This window comes from Odocoileus virginianus, chromosome 5 (assembly GCF_023699985.2).
Source record: "Odocoileus virginianus isolate 20LAN1187 ecotype Illinois chromosome 5, Ovbor_1.2, whole genome shotgun sequence".
NCBI classification, from domain to species: Eukaryota; Metazoa; Chordata; class Mammalia; order Artiodactyla; family Cervidae; genus Odocoileus; species Odocoileus virginianus.
In genome coordinates this window covers 80761969-80779158 of record NC_069678.1, presented here as the reverse complement: position 1 = coordinate 80779158, position 17190 = coordinate 80761969, and the positions used below count along the sequence as shown (strand labels likewise).

The window sequence follows — 17190 nt, the reverse complement described above, 5'->3', positions numbered from 1 at the left end:
AACACAAGGCTTTAAGGCAGAAGAATACTTGATGTGTTTGACAAACAATAGAGTCCAGTGTGGCTGGATCAAGGTGCGCAAGTGTGCACTGGAGAGTGAAGGTCAGGGGAAGGGGAGGAGGGTCATCTAGCTAGCTCTAGACTTTCATTCATGAATGAAATGGGGAGCCGTTCCAGGATTTTGAGCAGGAGTGTTGTGATCTTACTGACCTTCAAGAGGATCACTGTGTTATGTTGAGACTAGACCATGGAGGGGTAAGCATAGAAGCAGGAATGGGTTACCAGTTGGGAGACAGTTGTGAGGCTGGGGAGAGGACCATCAGTCCTTAGATCACAATGGCAAAACCCAAGAGATTCTGTAACTCATTTAACAGTATAACATGACCTCATTTGAGCTCTTCTGGTGACAAAACTGAATTGAGAGTTTTTAATCAAACTTATTGTTGTCCTCATACATTTAACTGGAGAAATTTTGATGTGTCTGATGTGTTTTGTTGGTGACCTAGTCTTTGTTGAGGGTGTTTTATATTTTGTGTGTGTGTGTGTGTGTATGTGTGTGTGTGAGAGTGTGTATATGCTATTACCTGTTCCCAATTCTGATTTCTGAAACATGACTAAATCCAAGGTTTTTCTTTAAGAGATTGTAAGCATTTGTCTTTGGAAACAAAGAAAAATCGTTGTATTCTGACTGTATTTTAAATTTAAAGCACTTAAGAATTCCTGTTGGATGAGATGTGGTGTGTGTTTAAAACAGGAGTCTAGATGCTCATAGTTTTGGTCTGAACAGCAGAAGAAAAGAATTACCATCGTCTGAGATATGAACAGGCTGTGGTTGGAGCTCGTTTTGGTGGAGAGGACATGTCCAGTTTTGGACATTACTTGATTTGAAATGTTGAGAAGGCAATTGATTATTATAAATGTCCGGAGTTTGGGAGACAGGTTTGGAAAGGAGAACTCTTAGAAAGTGTTGGTTTGGTTCAGTTCAGTCGCTCAGTTGTGTCTGACTCTTTGCAACTCCATATGAACTGCAGCATGCCACGCTTCCGTATCCATCAACTCCGGGAGCCTACTCAAATTCATGTCCATCACGTTGGTGATGCCATCCAACAATCTCATCCTCTGTCGTCCCCTTCTCCTCCTGCCTTCTATCTTTCCCAGCATCAGGGTCTTTTCCAGTGAGTCGGTTCTTCGCGTTAGGTGGGCAAAGTGTTGGAGTTTCAGCTTCAGCATCAGTCCTTCCAATGAACACTCAGGACTGATCTTTAGGATAGACTGATTTGATCTCCTTGCAGTCTAAGGGACTCTCGAGTTTTCTCCAACACCACAGTTCAAAAGCATCAGTTCTTTGGTGCTCAGTTTTCTTTATAGTCCACCTCTCACATCCATACATGACTATTGGAAAAACTGTAGCTTTGCTTAGATGGACCTTTGTTGGCAAAATAATGTCTCTGCTTTTATACTGTCTAGGTTGCTCATAACTTCTTCCAAGGAGCAAACATCTTTTAATTTCATGGCTGCAGTCACCATCTGCGGTGATTTTGGAGCCCCCAAAAAATAAAGTCTCTCACTATTTCCACTGTCTCCCCATCTATTTGCCATGAAGTGATGAGACTGGATGCCATGCTCTTAGTTTTCTGAATGTTGAGTTTTAAGCCAACTTTTTCACTTTCACTTTCATCAAGAGGCTCTTTGGTTCTTTGCTTTCAGCCATAAGGGTAGTGTCATCTGCATATCTGAGGTTATTGATATTTCTCCCGACAATCTGGATTCCAGCTTGTGCTTCATCCAGCCCAGCTTTCCTCATCATGTACTCGGCATGTAAGTTAAATAAGCAGTGTGACAATATACAGCCTTGACATACTCCTTTCCCAATTTGGAACCAGTCTGTTGTTCCATGTCCAGTTCTAACTGTTGCTTCTTGACCTGCATACAGATATCTCAGGAGGCAGGTAAGGTGGTCTGGATTCCCATCTCTTTAAGAATTTTCCAGATTGTTGTGATCCACACAAAGGCTTTGGTGTAGTCAGTAAAGCAAAAGTAGGTGTTTTTCTGGAACTCTCTTGTTTTTTTGGTGATCTGGCGGATGTTGGGAGTTTGATCTCTGGTTCCTCTGCCTTTTCTAAATCCAGCTTGAACATATGGATTGGAGGGGAAGGTAACTGGTATCATCATTTTGGGAGCAATTTCTAATGCAATTTCTGACTCAGTTCATGCCACATCTACGTATATACTACCAAGAAACTTTTTATACTTGTGGATGACAAAACACTTATAGTTTGTTTATAGGAGCATTGTCTTGCTGGAGAAGAAAAGCATGGAAAGAAAATTAAGTTTCCATTTACTGGAGGAGCAATAAATAAATATTACAAAAATTTATGGATTGGACCACTGTACTATAGATAAATGAACTAAAGTGAAATATATTCACATGGGTGAGTCTCCTAATTATAGTGTAGATTGATGTTAGCTGGTGAACATATGCCGTATTTTAAGTATATAATTTAAAAATATATAAAACAATGCTAGTAATTATTTAAGGATATATATAATAAAAAATAAAGACATGTATGGAAAAGATAAACATAAAATTAAGATAGTTGTTAAGTGGAGACTAATGGGAGGTGGGACTTGATAAATTTGGAAAGCATGTCACAGGGGCTCAACTTCTATTGTTGGGATCATTTCTCATGCCAGTGGTGTGTATCATCATCTCTATTGTATTATTTTCTATAATTTATTTGTATAAAATATTTTATAACTAAAGAAAATATTCCATTTCATTCCTTTCATGTCCATGACTAATGATATGAATCCTTCACAATTTATCAGCAGTTGATGGCTGGCCCAGTGAGTACCTGGAATCTACATTGGCCTGTTGGTTCCATCTAGTGGTGAAATTGGGGCAAGTGTTCTGTGAAACATCAGCAAGTAAGAATGAGATGATAGCCAGACTGCTTAAATTTTATTATTTCACTAAAATTTAAGAGACAAAGGAAAAGGTTATTTTTTAGAGCTAGTGAGTTTTTGCCATTGTTAAAATGATGCTATATCTTCTAGGACGTAGACCACTGACTTTTAGGACCGAGCTGGGCTCTTCTTTCTCTCTAACTCATGTTTGTGTTTTGTTTTTCAGAAGGAGCTGAGCCTTCCAAGAAGAGGCAGCTTGTAAGTAGATGATGATGATGATGATGATGATTGTGATTATGATCTCCTGCTTAGGAATCCCTCCTGGGGACTGTTTTCAGTATCACTCAGAGAACTCTTATTCGTGAGTGTATTTTTCTGTGGCCTCTTTTCTGGGCCAGTGAAACCAGTGGGCCATCCAACTTCTCTCACTAGGTCAGCTCTTCCACTCTCCCTCATCACTCCCTACCCCAAATCCTCTCCTCTCTGTCATTTTTTGTCTAACATTTGAGGGAAAGTCGCCAATTAAATACCCATCACAGTCTTATGCTTGTGTTCTGGAGTTTACTGAGTTTAGTTGTCATGCTTTTTGAGAATTGTAAAATTGAAGCTCTTAACATCTGCATCTGTCCCATAACATAGTACTAGGGAGAGGTCAACAAGTTGAGGCAAACAAAAGCTAATTTTGGGATCGTTGGAATAGGGCTAGTGTTTACCTGTTTGTTCCATTCCAGCTTCTGGGCTCAGGGAAATTCATTAATGATCTTTGTCCCAGGATTTTAATTACTAATATTTTCTTGGCCTGCATTTTCTCTCAATAATTCTTTTGGGGGTAGTACTGCAAATTTGGCTATTCAGGATCATTTAGAATGCTTATTATGCAGATTAAAAACAGACATTTAAATGATAAAAAGCAGTTAGAATGCCGATTCTGAACTTAAATAAATTAAAATCTCCATGTTGGGGCCCAAGAGCCTATATTCTTTTGTACCTGCACCCACACCTACTGTGATTTTGCTAAGAAACCAAATTTGAGAAACAATAAGGAAATAGGGCTATGTTAAAACAATGGCTTTGAAATTTTTCCTTACAGAAATGCATGAGACATAATTATGGAGGAGGACACAACGGTATTCACATATATTTATTAAGTATACTTTATACATTGTACACGTTTAAAAATGTGTGAAACACATGGTTTTTCTGTTACTGTAATTCTGGGCTTTTGCTTTGTAAAAATGCTCTAATGATTAAATTGTCCTCTGAGATTCTTATAAAGTCCTTTTGGCTGCTTTATGAAAGCTCACTGTGATTTGATATAAAGAGACTTGAGTTATGAGTCAGAAAACTCCTAGGGGTCAGCCTTGGCTATGTCACTTAATTAACTTTGTAATGTAGAGGAATTGCTTCATCTCCTCAGTTGCTTTATCTATAGAATGAACATTTTGATACCTGTTTTATTTCTTTTTTAGCAGTTATTAGAAAGACAATATATGTGATAGTGCTTCATTTTTTAATTTTAGTTTAAGTGTATGTTACTTTCAGAATTCTTATAAATAGATTAAATTTGGATATGTTTTATTATTTAAGAGTCACCTTTCTATCTTTATTTCTTGCAGTGAATCTTAGTTCTAGATTCTCAGGTGTCCTGAGTCTTCTAAAAACTGGGCAAGAGTGCTGCCTGGACTCTTACTTACTGCACTTACTGATGCACTGAGTGGGTACATATAACTGAAAGACAGTGACTTTTCAGCGTCACATTCAGCAAATATTTGTACTTGGCGACTTTCCTATTATTTCTGGTGTTTTTTTATTCTTTAGGTTCCTTTTCTTTGGAAATTCTCTGAGCTTTGCCTTTGCTTCAGATTAGGTGAAATGAAAGGCCTGAGGTTGGTCACTTCTTTCAGGAATGTATACCTCTAATGAATGGTTTGCAGAGAAGGAAGGATATCCTGTGAAAGTGATTTTTGTTTGAAACTGGAGGAAATTTTAGATCAATTTAGCTTTAGAGACATTTCTTGCTTATTTTAGTGGTATCTAAAGTTAGGCCTATTCTAACTACCTTTAAATATTGCCGTGCCCGAGTGTCTTGAAGGATCTTGGTTCCTTGACCAGGGATTGAACTTGGGCTCTGACAGTGAAAGTACTGAGTCCTAACCACTGGATCACCATGGAAATTATCCAGAAATACTTTTTAATACACTAACTCACATTTAAACAGTGGTTCATTCAGTAAATTCATACTAATACCTGCTGTTTGTTGGGCACTGCTCTAAGCTCTGAGGTTATAAGATTCAATTAGATACATTTCTCTATTTTGGGAACTTAGAGTTAAGTTAGCCAGAACAATAATTTAAAAAAAAAATCATTAGTATTAGAGGAGTAGAAAGAATTTTGCTCTGGAAGAAATCTTAGAAACTTGGATGCTAATCTACACTTTGCCACTAACAAGTTATATATGGTTTTAACAGGAACGATCATTTCTAGGCTTGAAATGCTTCACTTGTAAATGAAATGGCTGGTTTATCTGAACTCTGTGCTTAGTCATCTTCCCAAATAATGGTAGCTCATGGTACCTCTTCTGCAGAGAGCTGGGCCTGTCTTTGTACAGAGTGTGCAGTAGATGGCAGAGGATGACTTAGCATCTTCAATAGAGAAATCAGGAAAGTAAGGGTACCTTACTTTTTGTATGTGGTCCTGGTAAGGGTCTGATTTCATTCCTTTGAATGTACATAGCTGTTGTCCCAGCACCATTCTTGAGTAGTTGTCTTAGGTTTTAACAAGATCAGTGGTTGCTCAGACTGTAGGGAGAGCAGGAGTGAAAGCTGGAAAGTAAGTGAGGATACCATTACAAAATTCAGTCAAGATGATGACTACTTAGCCAGGCTGGTAGGAGCTTAGATGGTGAGAAGTGAATGGATTCTGGATGTATAAAAGGAGAACTGACAATATTTGCTGATAGTTAATTTTGGTATATGAGAAAAAGAGAGAGATTGAGTTGATGGTGAGGTTTTAAGGCTGAGTAGGTAGATGCATATAGTTGCCATTTACTTTACAAGATCGAGAATATTGTGAGCGGAGCAGGAGTTTTTTGTTGTTGTTATTGTTGCTCTTGGGATGGGTAGGATGGCGGTTTTTGGAGGAATCGCAACTTTGGTGCTTGCTTGACATTCAAGAAAGAGTGTTGATAAAGAGATTGCATACGTGAATCCTGGGGACCAAGGGTGAGATATGATCTGGAATTATACATTTAGGGATTGGCAGCATATATTAATAGATGATAATTTAAGTTATGGGATTGAATGAGATAAACTACTGAAATGCTACTTTAAGTGTAGTCAGCTGACAGGTGATGATCAATGAACTGCTTTAGTAAGGAAGTTTAAACAATTTGACATTGTTATGACCTTCAAGCATTTGATCATTTTTCTGTTACTTTATATTTGTTGTGTTTTGCGATGATGGAAATTTCACTTGGTCCTTCATCACAGCTAGTTTGAGAAGCACTGACCTGTTGAGTGAATGAATCTAGTCAGAAAAGAGATCTAAGACTGAGCCCTGGGACTCTTCAGCATTTACTTATTAGGAGACAAGGAGAATACATCAGTCAAGAAGCCTGAGAAAGAACATCCAAGTGAGGTTGCAATAAAACCAAGAGAGAGTGGTGTTTCCAAAGCCAGAAGAAAGTGTCAAGGCTATGTAAAATGACAACGAAGAATTGATTTTTGAGTTTAGTAATAGGGAAGACCCAATTAGTGACCTTGGCAAGTGACATTGATCAGAGTTGAGTCCAAAGCTTGATTTGAATGGATTTGAGACAGAATAGGAGACAGTATAACCTCTGTACTATTTGTATCTAAAAAAATGTCTAATTAAAAAAAAAAGTCTAATTTCAATCTAATGTGTGAGGAAGCAATCAGAAAAGCTCAAATTAAAGTGATAATCTATAGAACTGTTGACCTGAACTCTTCAAAAATGCTAAAGTTGTAAAAGACCACAAACACTAAGAATATGTTTTAGATTGTTGGAGAAAAGAGGCCTGGTGAATAAATGTAGTTCTTGATTGATTTTTGGTTGGATCCTGGATTTTTAAAAATAGTTGAAGGATATTATTGGGACAATTAAGGAAATTTGAATGTGGACTTTTCTTTTGATGAAAAGGTGCCAATGTTAAACTTTGTTAGTGTGACAATTTTGTGGTTGTTCCTTGTTCTTACAGCAAGGACATTAATTGTGGAAGTACTTGAGAAAGGAATTATTATGATGTTTATAGCTGACTTTCAAATGATTCAGTTATTTAACAAAAAGTGTGTGTGTGTATGTGTTAGAGCAAGAGAGGGAGTGAATGAGAGGAAAAGAGAATGGAGGAAAAAAAGCAATGTAGCAATACGTTAACAGTTGTTAAATGTAAGTGAAGCGTATACAGAGTTTCATTTAATTATTCTTATATTCTTTTCTGATATTTTGGAGAGGAGGTAGTCTATACTATTATTTCAAAGTGATTTGCTGGAAAGAGGATTTTAGAAATTAGGTGATACCTGGAAAGGTAATGGAGTTGAGTATTTTTCTCTCTTTTCAAAGTATAAATAGGAGATACATCTTGTTTGTACGTCAGTGAAATTACCCAGTAACCAAGGAGCTGTTGATGCTAGAGTAGAGAGAACAACTTCTGGATTATTCTTAAGTAAGCAAAAATGGAGGCCATATAAGTACATGTGGAAGTATTGGCCTTAGACAGGGGTGTTGACAATTTGTCCCCAGCAACCTCAAATACCTCATTTTATTTGTAAAAGATTATGCATATAAAATGTATGGCATAGAACCTTGAATTTAGCATTCAACTATTTGTTATTGTTAAAGTGTTTAGTGCAATGCCTATTTAATTAGTAGACTTTGAAAGAGTGGTAGTTGTTTATTACTGTTTTTATTATTAGCAGCTATAATTACCTGTTAAAAACTGTAACTTCTTCAGAAAAACAAATTAGTAAGATCCTAAACAAAGTTAAATGAGCAATAGGGTGCCTTAGAAAAGTCACAGGCTATTCATGGTTGGTTTTGGTCACATTAGAAAGAGAATAGCTAAATCCCAAGATGGGGAATGAGAACATCCAGGCCTACAATGATACAGACTTTGTTGGGACAAGTTGGTTATGAAAGTTCTTTTGGCTTGGCTCATATCATTTATTTTAGATGTAGCTTCCTGAAGTAAAATTGTTTTCATTTTTGGAAAACTATGTCATATTTGAACCCATTGGGGTATTAAATTTTTTTTTATTGCATTAAATAAATCTAGTCTAGAATATCAGACCTATAGAGCTGATAACTTTGTTGATAATGTACATATCTGTGGCAAAATAATTGAAAGAAAATGAAGTTCTAAAGCTGTTTCTACTTGTTTACCCAAGCCATAGGAATATTGTGTTTTGCTTTTTTCTCATTTGAAACAGCTCTGAATGACTTCCCTTGCCTGGGTCTGTAGCGGAACCCCCTCTTAACAGTTCCTATCAAATAGGATTTTTTTTGGTTTGTGAATCAGCACCAATATCTAGGCCCTATTCTTTTTTTTTTTTTAGGCCCTATTCTTAGGAGCTCAGTGTCGGTAATGTTCTAGTCTTTAGTTACCCAGAAAGTTAAACTTTTCTAATACATATTACAACTCAAGGTAATTGTCCTTATATTTCTTGAAATGTTTTTATTTCTTTGAGGCTGTGAGCAATCAGTAGAGATAAAGAACAAACCGTAGGAGTGATAAGGTAGCTACAGCACCTGTCATAGTGTGTGTGTTGCTATTGGTAGCCTTTATTAAACTTGAGTCCTTGAGGATAGTTACCTTTGCAGTGTTGACTTACTCATTTGATCAGTGGACTAGGACATCAGATATTGGATGAAAGTGGGAGAGTCAATTCGTAGGTAGGTTGATAAGAAGTCTGTGGTCTCTGAGGAGGAGAAAGGAGTCTGGGGCTCTTGAGGAAGAGATAGGGTTCTGAAGTTGTCAAGGAGGAGAAAAGGACAAGCATTTTTTCTTTAAGCCCAGAGCTGATGATTACACAACAAAACAACTCATCTTGCTCAAGGATATGTTATCCCTTAAACTCTGTTCAATTTAGTTCAATTCAGTCGCTCAGTCGTGTCCGACTCTTTGGGATCCCATGGACTGCTGCACACCAGGCTTCCCTGTCCATCACCACCTTCCAGAGCTTGCTCAAACGCATGTCCATCGAGTCGGTGATGCCATCCAACCATTTCATCTTCTGTTATCCCCTTCTCCTCCTGCCTTCTATCTTTCCCAGCATCAGGGTCTTTTCCAGTGAGTCAGTTTTTCTCATCAGGTGACCAAAGTATTGAAGTTTCAGCTTCAGCATCAGTGTTTCCAATGAATATTCAGGACTGATTTCCTTTAGGATGGACTGGTTGGGGGTCAGTCCAAGGGACTCTCAAGAGTCTTCTCCAACAACAGAGTTCAAAAGCATCAATCCTTCGGCTCTCAGCTTTCTTCATAGGCCACCTCTCACATCCATACATGACTACTGGAAAAACCATAACTTTGACTAGACAGACCTTTGTTGGCAAAGTTATGTCTTTAGGTTTGTCATAGCTTTTCTTCCAAGGACCAAGCGTCTTTTAATTTCATGGCTGCAGTCACCATCTGCAGTGATTTTGGAGCCCCCAAAAATAAAGTCTGTCACTGTTTCCACTGTTTCACCATCTATTTGCCATGAAGTGATGGGACCAGATGCCATGATCTTAGCTTTCTGAATGTTGAGCTTTAAGCCAACCTTTTCACTCTCCTCTTTCACTCTCATCAAGAGTCTCTTTAGTTCTTCTTCACTTTATACCATAAGGGTGGTGTCATCTGCGTATCTGAGGTTATTGATATTTCTCCCAGCAATCTTGATTCCAGCTTGTGCTTCATCCAGCCCAGCGTTCCTCATCATGTACTCTGCATGTAAGTTAAATAAGCATGTAAGTTAAATAAGCAGTGTGACAATATACAGCCTTGATGTATTCCTTTCCCAATTTGGAACCAGTCTGTTGTTCCATGTCCAGTTCTAACTGTTGCTTCTTGATCTGCATACAGATTTCTCAGGAGGCAGGTCAGGTGGTCTGGTATTCCCATCTGTTTGAGATTTTCCAGTTTGTTGTGATCCACACAGTCAAAGGCTTTGGCATAGTCGATAAAGCAGAAGTAGATGTTTTTCTGGAATTTTCTTGGTTTTTTTTTATGATTCAGTGGATGTTGGCAATTTGATCTCTGGTTCCTCTGCCTTTTCTAAAACCAGCTTGAACATCCAGAAGTTCACAGTTCACATACTGTTGAAGCTTTGCTTGGAGAAGTTTGAGCATTACTTTTCTAGCGTGTGAGATGATTGCAATTGTGCAGTAGTTTGAGCATCCTTTGGCATTGCCTTTCTTTGGGATTGGAATGAAAACTGACCTTTTCCAGTCCTGTGGCCACTGCTGGGTTTTCCAAATTTGCTGACATATTGAGTGCAGCACTTTCACAGCATCATCTTTTAGAATTTGAAATAGCTCAACTGGAATTACATCACCTTCACTAGCCTTGTTCATAGTGATGCTTCCTAAGGCCCACTTGACTTCACATTACAGGGTGTCTAGCTCTAGGAGAGTGATCACACCATCGTGGTTATCTGGGTCTTGAAGATCTTTTTTTTTTTTTGAAGATCTTTTTTGGATAGTTCTGTGTATTCTTCCAACTTCTTAATATCTTCTGCTTCTGTTAGGTCTATACCATTTCTGTCCTTTATCGTGCCCATCTTCATATGAAATGTTCCCTTGGTATCTCTAATTTTCTTGAAGAGATCTCTAGTCTTTCCCATTCTGTTGTTTTCCTCTATTTCTTTGTATTGACACTGAGGAAGATTGTTTTTTAACCCTTGTTATTCTTTGGAACTTTTGGAAGTGACAAATAGATTCAAGGGATTAGATCTGACAGACCGAGTGCCTGGAGAACTATGGAAAGAGGTTTGAGACATTGTATAGGAAGCAGTGATCAAGAAAAGTGACCATCAAGCAGTGACCATCCCCAAGAAAAAGAAATGCAAAAAGGCAAAATGGTTGTCTGAGGAGGCCCTACAAGTTGCTGAGAAAAGAAGAGAAGTGAAAGGCAAAGGAGAAAAGGAAGAACCTTGCTATTCTTTGGAACTCTGCATTCAAATGGGTATATCTTTCCTTTTCTATTGTTAGTTCTAATCCTGTTATCTTAAATGTATATTGTGGGAGTGGGTCTGGTAAGACCCTTACAACCTTGAGACAGTCTTTTGATTTACTGTAATAACCAATTGAAAAAGTATATAGCTCCCTTGCTAAGACTAGCAAGGGGGGCACTCTCTGTCCCCCTTCTGATGTCTATGTCAGAAGCTTTCTCTGTCCCTTTTTATGCTTTAATAAAACTCTGCTACACAAAAGCTCTTGAGTGATCAAGCCTGGTCCCTGGTCCCGAAGCTAAATCTTCTTTGGAGATCCCGAATCCGACGACATTCACCATAAGCTATCAAAAGTACATGCCAGGTGTCTGCAATGGTAGTCAGTGGGCAGGGAAGACTTTCTGAGGCTCAAGGATTGGATGTATCAAACTTTAGCCCTGTGAAACTGACATGTGAAACAGTATCATGTACTTTCCCACTCTGATGCAACTTGATGGTATTTGTCTAGATGAATGCTTCAGGAGAATGTGCTAAAAAGAGGTACCACCTGCTACACATTGTAAATCCTTTGTGTGTGTCAATAGTGCCTGATATAAGGCTTTAGTTTCTCTGTGGACTTTGCAAGTCAGGAAATTTTGATACCTGTAAGAATTTTGAAGGCCAGAGTGATAGCTTTGTGTTACATTTAATAGTCTATTTTTTAAAATTGAGCTTATACAGAAAATGGTCTTACATACATTCTCTACCTCTCCAGTGGGAAGGCAGGGGATTGACAGAGATTGGAAGGAATGGAGCAATTAGTAGTAGTAATTTCCCAGCAGGAACTATTTTGTTGTTAAAAAATGAACATGATTTGTCAGTGAGCCGTAAGTGTGTGGACATAAGACCTAAAAATGGAAAATTTGTGAGAACTTGTATGTTACTGTTATGTTGAAAGTAGTTATTATTCTGATCATTTGCACATTGCACATGTATATCTCTTGACCTTGCAACTACTATAATGTATTTGAATATCTCAAAGTCTGCTCATCATTAGCATTTATAAAACCTAGGTCATTGTCTTCTCAGAAACCTACTCTTCTCTCATTTTCTAGTTTACTAAATGGTATCACTTCCTCAAGATAGAAAACTTTGTTATCCTTGTTACCTTTCTCTGCCTTATTCCAGCTCCTTTGTATTGTACTATACCTCTAAACAGCACCAATTCCTTCTTGTTTCTACAAGCACTTGTATGCCTATATAGTCATGTAAAAGAGTTTTAAGTAAAGCTAATAAACTGTAAAATAAAATATGTTCTATCCTTCTGTCTTGAGAAATACAGTTTCATAATAACAAATTACAAAAAAGTGTGAAACTATTTTTTAAGGTGTTAAATATTTTATTAATATTTAATTTAATATTATTATTATTATTCATAATGAGTATCAGGCACATGTTGTGGCCACTTCAGAAGAGAAATAAAAAAAGGAGAAATTTGTATGTAGTAAAGAAATATTGAAATAAATTTATAAGTTCAAACCTGGATACTTCTGTGGGGAGAAGGGAAGTCAGTTGAACCTGTACTATACAGAGCTTATTTGCATTTCTATAGAAAGGAACTATTTTGTATTGCTGTCAGTTATCTGTAATCTAGAGAGTTGTAAAAAAGCACAAAGGCAATAAAAGGCTAGAATCAAATAATTTAGTCTCTAAACAGTGCATAGTTTTCAATCTGAAGATTATTACTATTTTTTTCTTTACTTACACCAAGTTTTCTCACTGTCTTTCTCTCACTCTTGATTAAATCAGGAGTCTCAAATTAAGTCTCAAATACTATTCCTGATCATAAAACAAGGTTGGTCTCATTAAATTTGGCCTAGTTTTTTACACAGGGATAGCAATAAGATTAATTTCCTGTTTGGCCTTCTTAAATTTGCTTTTCTGGGAATTTTATAAAGAATCTCAGATTGAACTTTTAAAATCCACTGTTACTTGTATTTCGAGGCTAGAGAGCCAAGCTTAAGAAATTCTTTGTCAGACTTCATCTGTAATACCTATGAATTTGGGTGGATTCTTCTTTTTTTCAAGGTCCTTAAAAATGTCTTAAGGGTCTTGGGTCTGCCAGGAAGTGACCTGCTGGACCCTGTAAAGGTAGGTACCAGGCCCGTTTTCTTGAGAGCATATTTTATGTATTGAGTCCAAAAATTCAACCATAGTTCTTTAAAAGTGGCCTGTTTTACCTGATTAAATAAGTATCATTCTCAAATATGACATTTCAGATAAACTCTTAGTTGCATAACCATTTTTTACAATTATGTTTTAAGGGAATTCAGTAAGTAAATTTAGTGAGACTTTCTCAAATCTCATTGGAGTCAGTGAGAATCAGATACAATTCAGAAATGTTTCCTTTTACAAAAGCATATTATTAAGAATTTAGATAGCTTAAGAAGAAAGGGTAGGCTTCCTTATATACCCGGAAAGTAGGCCTTAAGACAATATTCCAAACAAACTATGGTCATCCCTCCTTAGTTCATTCAGCCTTAGTGTAATTAATTTTCATTTCACTAGATCTTAGATTAGTAGTCTGCTTCTTGACTAAAAAGAGTTATGGAAATTCTGACTCAGTCCACTGTAGTGGTGTGAAAGTTTTCCAGTTGTCCAAGTGATGGCATTAGAAACCTGTACCCAAAGAGTCTGCTCTTTGAAGTGTCGATAGTTTGAAATACTACTACAGTCCTTTTCCAAAGAACTCTGAAACAATTCTTTGTTGAAAACACAGACTTTGGCTTTTAGTTGATTGTAAAGCCTTGAACCTAGCATCAATGTAAAAAAAAAAAATCTCTTGGTCAATGACAGCTGTGGTCAGTTTATTATTGACAGTTTTTAAATGTGAATGGTGTGATGAGAGTTTATAACAAGAACAATCCAACTAACCAGGGAATTAAGTTGTGTCTGTAGCATACAAGATAAGAATCATAAAATCAACTCAAAAAAATTTTTAGCAAAATGTCTCTAGGGGTAGTTTTTTTCAAAGAAGACAGTGAATATTACATCTGATTTATAAAATGTGAATGAACATAGCTTTTACAGAGGAAAAAATTTTGATATATAATATATAATAATCTTTTGACAGAAAACATGCCAGGACTAAACTACAGATATCAAGTAAAAAGATTTAGTAAAACTGCAATAAATGGTAGGCATTTATCAGTATACATTTATAAAATTCCATTGGCCTAGAAGAAGCTAGATTTAGATTTTAAAAGTAATGCTTTTAGCAAGTAAGCATTTTAAGTAATAACTGAAATTAAGGCTGATGAAACTAAACTATTATTTCCTAAAATCTAGAAAAACACTGTGAGGACTCATAAACAGGAATACATTATGGGATAAATGCATGCTCAGTCACTCATTGTGTCTGATTCTTTGTGACTGTAGCCCGCCAGGCTTCTCTGTTCTTGAGGTTTTCCAAGCAAGAATACTGGAGTGGGTTGCCATTTCTTACTCCAGGTTATGGGACAAAAGGGCATTGACAAATCTCTAGAAACTCCCCATAATTATAGTTTTTGGAATATTTATATTCATAGCATTTTAGCTGTATAAATTTAAACTAGGAAAGGCTGAGCATCTTTTCTGATTTGACAGCTTTTTCCATGAAACTCATCAATAGTAAAACATCAAATAAATAAAATAAAAGGTAACAGTTTTGAATAACCTCAGCTTTTCCATGAGGAACCTTATTTTGTTTGTTTTCTTAAATAATTAAGGACATAATAAGTCAACGTAAAGTGAAGGAAGTTATTTTATTAAGATATAAAATATTTGCTATCTGGGCACATTACACAGGAAAAAAGAATAAACTTTAATAAGGTAGGTGAAAGCAATGAACAGTAAGCCAAGGAAACTGGCCCATCAAAATTGGGTTAACTTTGCTAAAATTTTAACCAGTTCATAGCTTTTCAGATTCATGACATGGTATTTATAAGCCACAGCAAACAAAAATCACTTTTCCAATTTTGTTCTGCTTCATATTCTGGAACATACTCATACTTTACTTGGGGACAGTTCTTAGGGGGTTGTCAGATTTAATTTTATAGTAATACTAAAATGATACTAACATGTAATGTGTTTATCATTGCTGTCTTCAAATGAATCAATAAATAACACATTATTAAAATGTCTGAGAGGTAATTAGATTTAGATGAAGTCCTGAGGGTGCCCTTATAAGGAATTGGTGTCCTTATAAAAAGAGGGAGAGAGACAGAGAGTACTTGTGGCTCTCCCTTTCCACTGCCAGCCCCCTCCTTCTTTCCCTTCTCTTGCTTTCTCCCGTGAGGACACAGTAAGAAGGTGACTGCTGGTTATAACTCAGGAAGTGAGCCCTACAAGGAACCAGATCTGCTAGCATCTTTTTTGTTTTATTTGTTTACTTTGGCTGCCCTGGGTCTTACTTGCTGCATAAAGGCTTTCTCTATTTGTGGCAAGTGGGGGCTCTGTGGGCTGGCTTTTCATTGCAGTGGCTTCTCTTTGCAGAGCACAGACTTTAGGGTGAGCAGGCTTCCATAGTTGTGACGCATGGGCTTAGTCGCTCTGTGGTATGTAGAATCTTCCTGAATCAGGGATCAAACTCATATCCCCTGCAGTAGATTCTTAAATCTGCTAGCATCATGATCTTGGACTTCCCAGCCTCTAGACTGTGAGAAGTAAATGTCTATTGTTTAAGCAATAGACACACACACACATACAAAACCTTGCAGTTTCCATTTGTCGTACAGTTATTATTGATAGTTATAGCTCATACAAATAAACTCTTTGGGTGTCCCCAAAAAGTTTTGCTTGATGAATTTTGAGAAATATATATGAAACCGTACAACTCAAATTGGGACTTGGTTGCATGGCCAGGACTCAAATCCAGCCACAACCTAGACTGGGACTTGAACCCACTGTCTTTTAATTGAGATCATATGCTCACATACCAAATATCAAGACTTCATGAAGTTCAGGTTATTTATGTCTCATTGTGAAAAGAATTTAGTGATAGACACAATGATAGGTAAGAAGTAGATTTATATGAGAGTATATGCATTTCATAGACAGAATATAATCCATCTCTAAAGGTAAGAGCTGGTCCTAGGTCATGGGGTTGTCTTGGAAAATGAGAGTGGCCGTGGGAGAAACACATTCCACACAGTGTGGGCCATCTCAGAAGGCAAGAGGCGCTGAAACATGGCAGGATTAGTTTTTATGGGCTGGGTAATTTCATTGGCTAACGAGTGGGAGGATTATTTCTACCATTTTGAAGAAGAGGCAGAGATTTACAGGAATTGGACTCTGCCCACTTTTTGGCCTTTTTACTGTTGGCCTTGAAACTGCCATAGTGCCGGCAGGTGTGTCATTTAGCATATGTTAATGTATTATGATGAGCGTATAATGAAGCCAAGGTCTACTGGAAGTTGAACTTCTGCCTTCTTTGACCTAATCAGTTCTAACCATTTTGTCCTGTCTTCAAGGGCTATGTTGTTCTTTTACAATAAGTCTGCGAAAAAAGAATGTAAAGTGTGTGTGTGTGTGTGTGTGAATGTAAAGTGTGTTTTTATTTTATGTTGATTACATATTGGATTGATATTGTGAATGTCAGTTCAGTTCAGTTGCTCAGTCATGTCCTACTCTTTGGGACCCCATGGACTACAGCATGCCAGGCTTCTCTGTTCATCACCAACTCCTGGAGCTTGCTCAAACTCCTGTCCATCAAGTTGGTGATGCCATCCAACCATCTCATCCTCTGTCATTCCCTTCTCCCACCTTCAATCTTTCGCAGCATCGGGGTCTTTTCCAGTGAGTCAGTTCTTACCATCAGGTGGCCAAAGTATTGGAGCTTCAGCTTCAGCATCAGTCCTTCCAGTGAATATTCAGGATTGATTTTCCTCAGGATTGACTGATTTGATCTCCTTACATTCCAAGGACTCTCAAGAGTCTTCTCCAATACCGCAGTTCAGAAGCATCAATTTTTTGGCACTCAGCTTTCTTTATGGTCCAACTGTCACATCCATACATGACTACTGGAAAGAACATAGCTTTGATTGACTGTATGGGCCTTTGTCAGCAAAGTAATGTTTCTGCTTTTTAATAAGATGTCTAGGTTT

General features: G+C 37.3%; 1 protein-coding gene across 5 annotated transcripts in view; it reads left to right on the top strand.

Annotated features, from left to right (window-relative positions):
• The window catches only part of MAST2 (microtubule associated serine/threonine kinase 2), a 204066-nt gene that overhangs the window by 87275 nt on the left and 99601 nt on the right, over window positions 1–17190 (top strand). For all 5 annotated transcript variants that reach the window (XM_070468227.1, XM_070468226.1, XM_070468225.1 and 2 more), the window contains one exon: window positions 3133–3164. In XM_070468227.1, the coding sequence (XP_070324328.1) occupies window positions 3133–3164 (32 nt within the window). The remainder of the gene's footprint in view (window positions 1–3132; window positions 3165–17190) is intronic.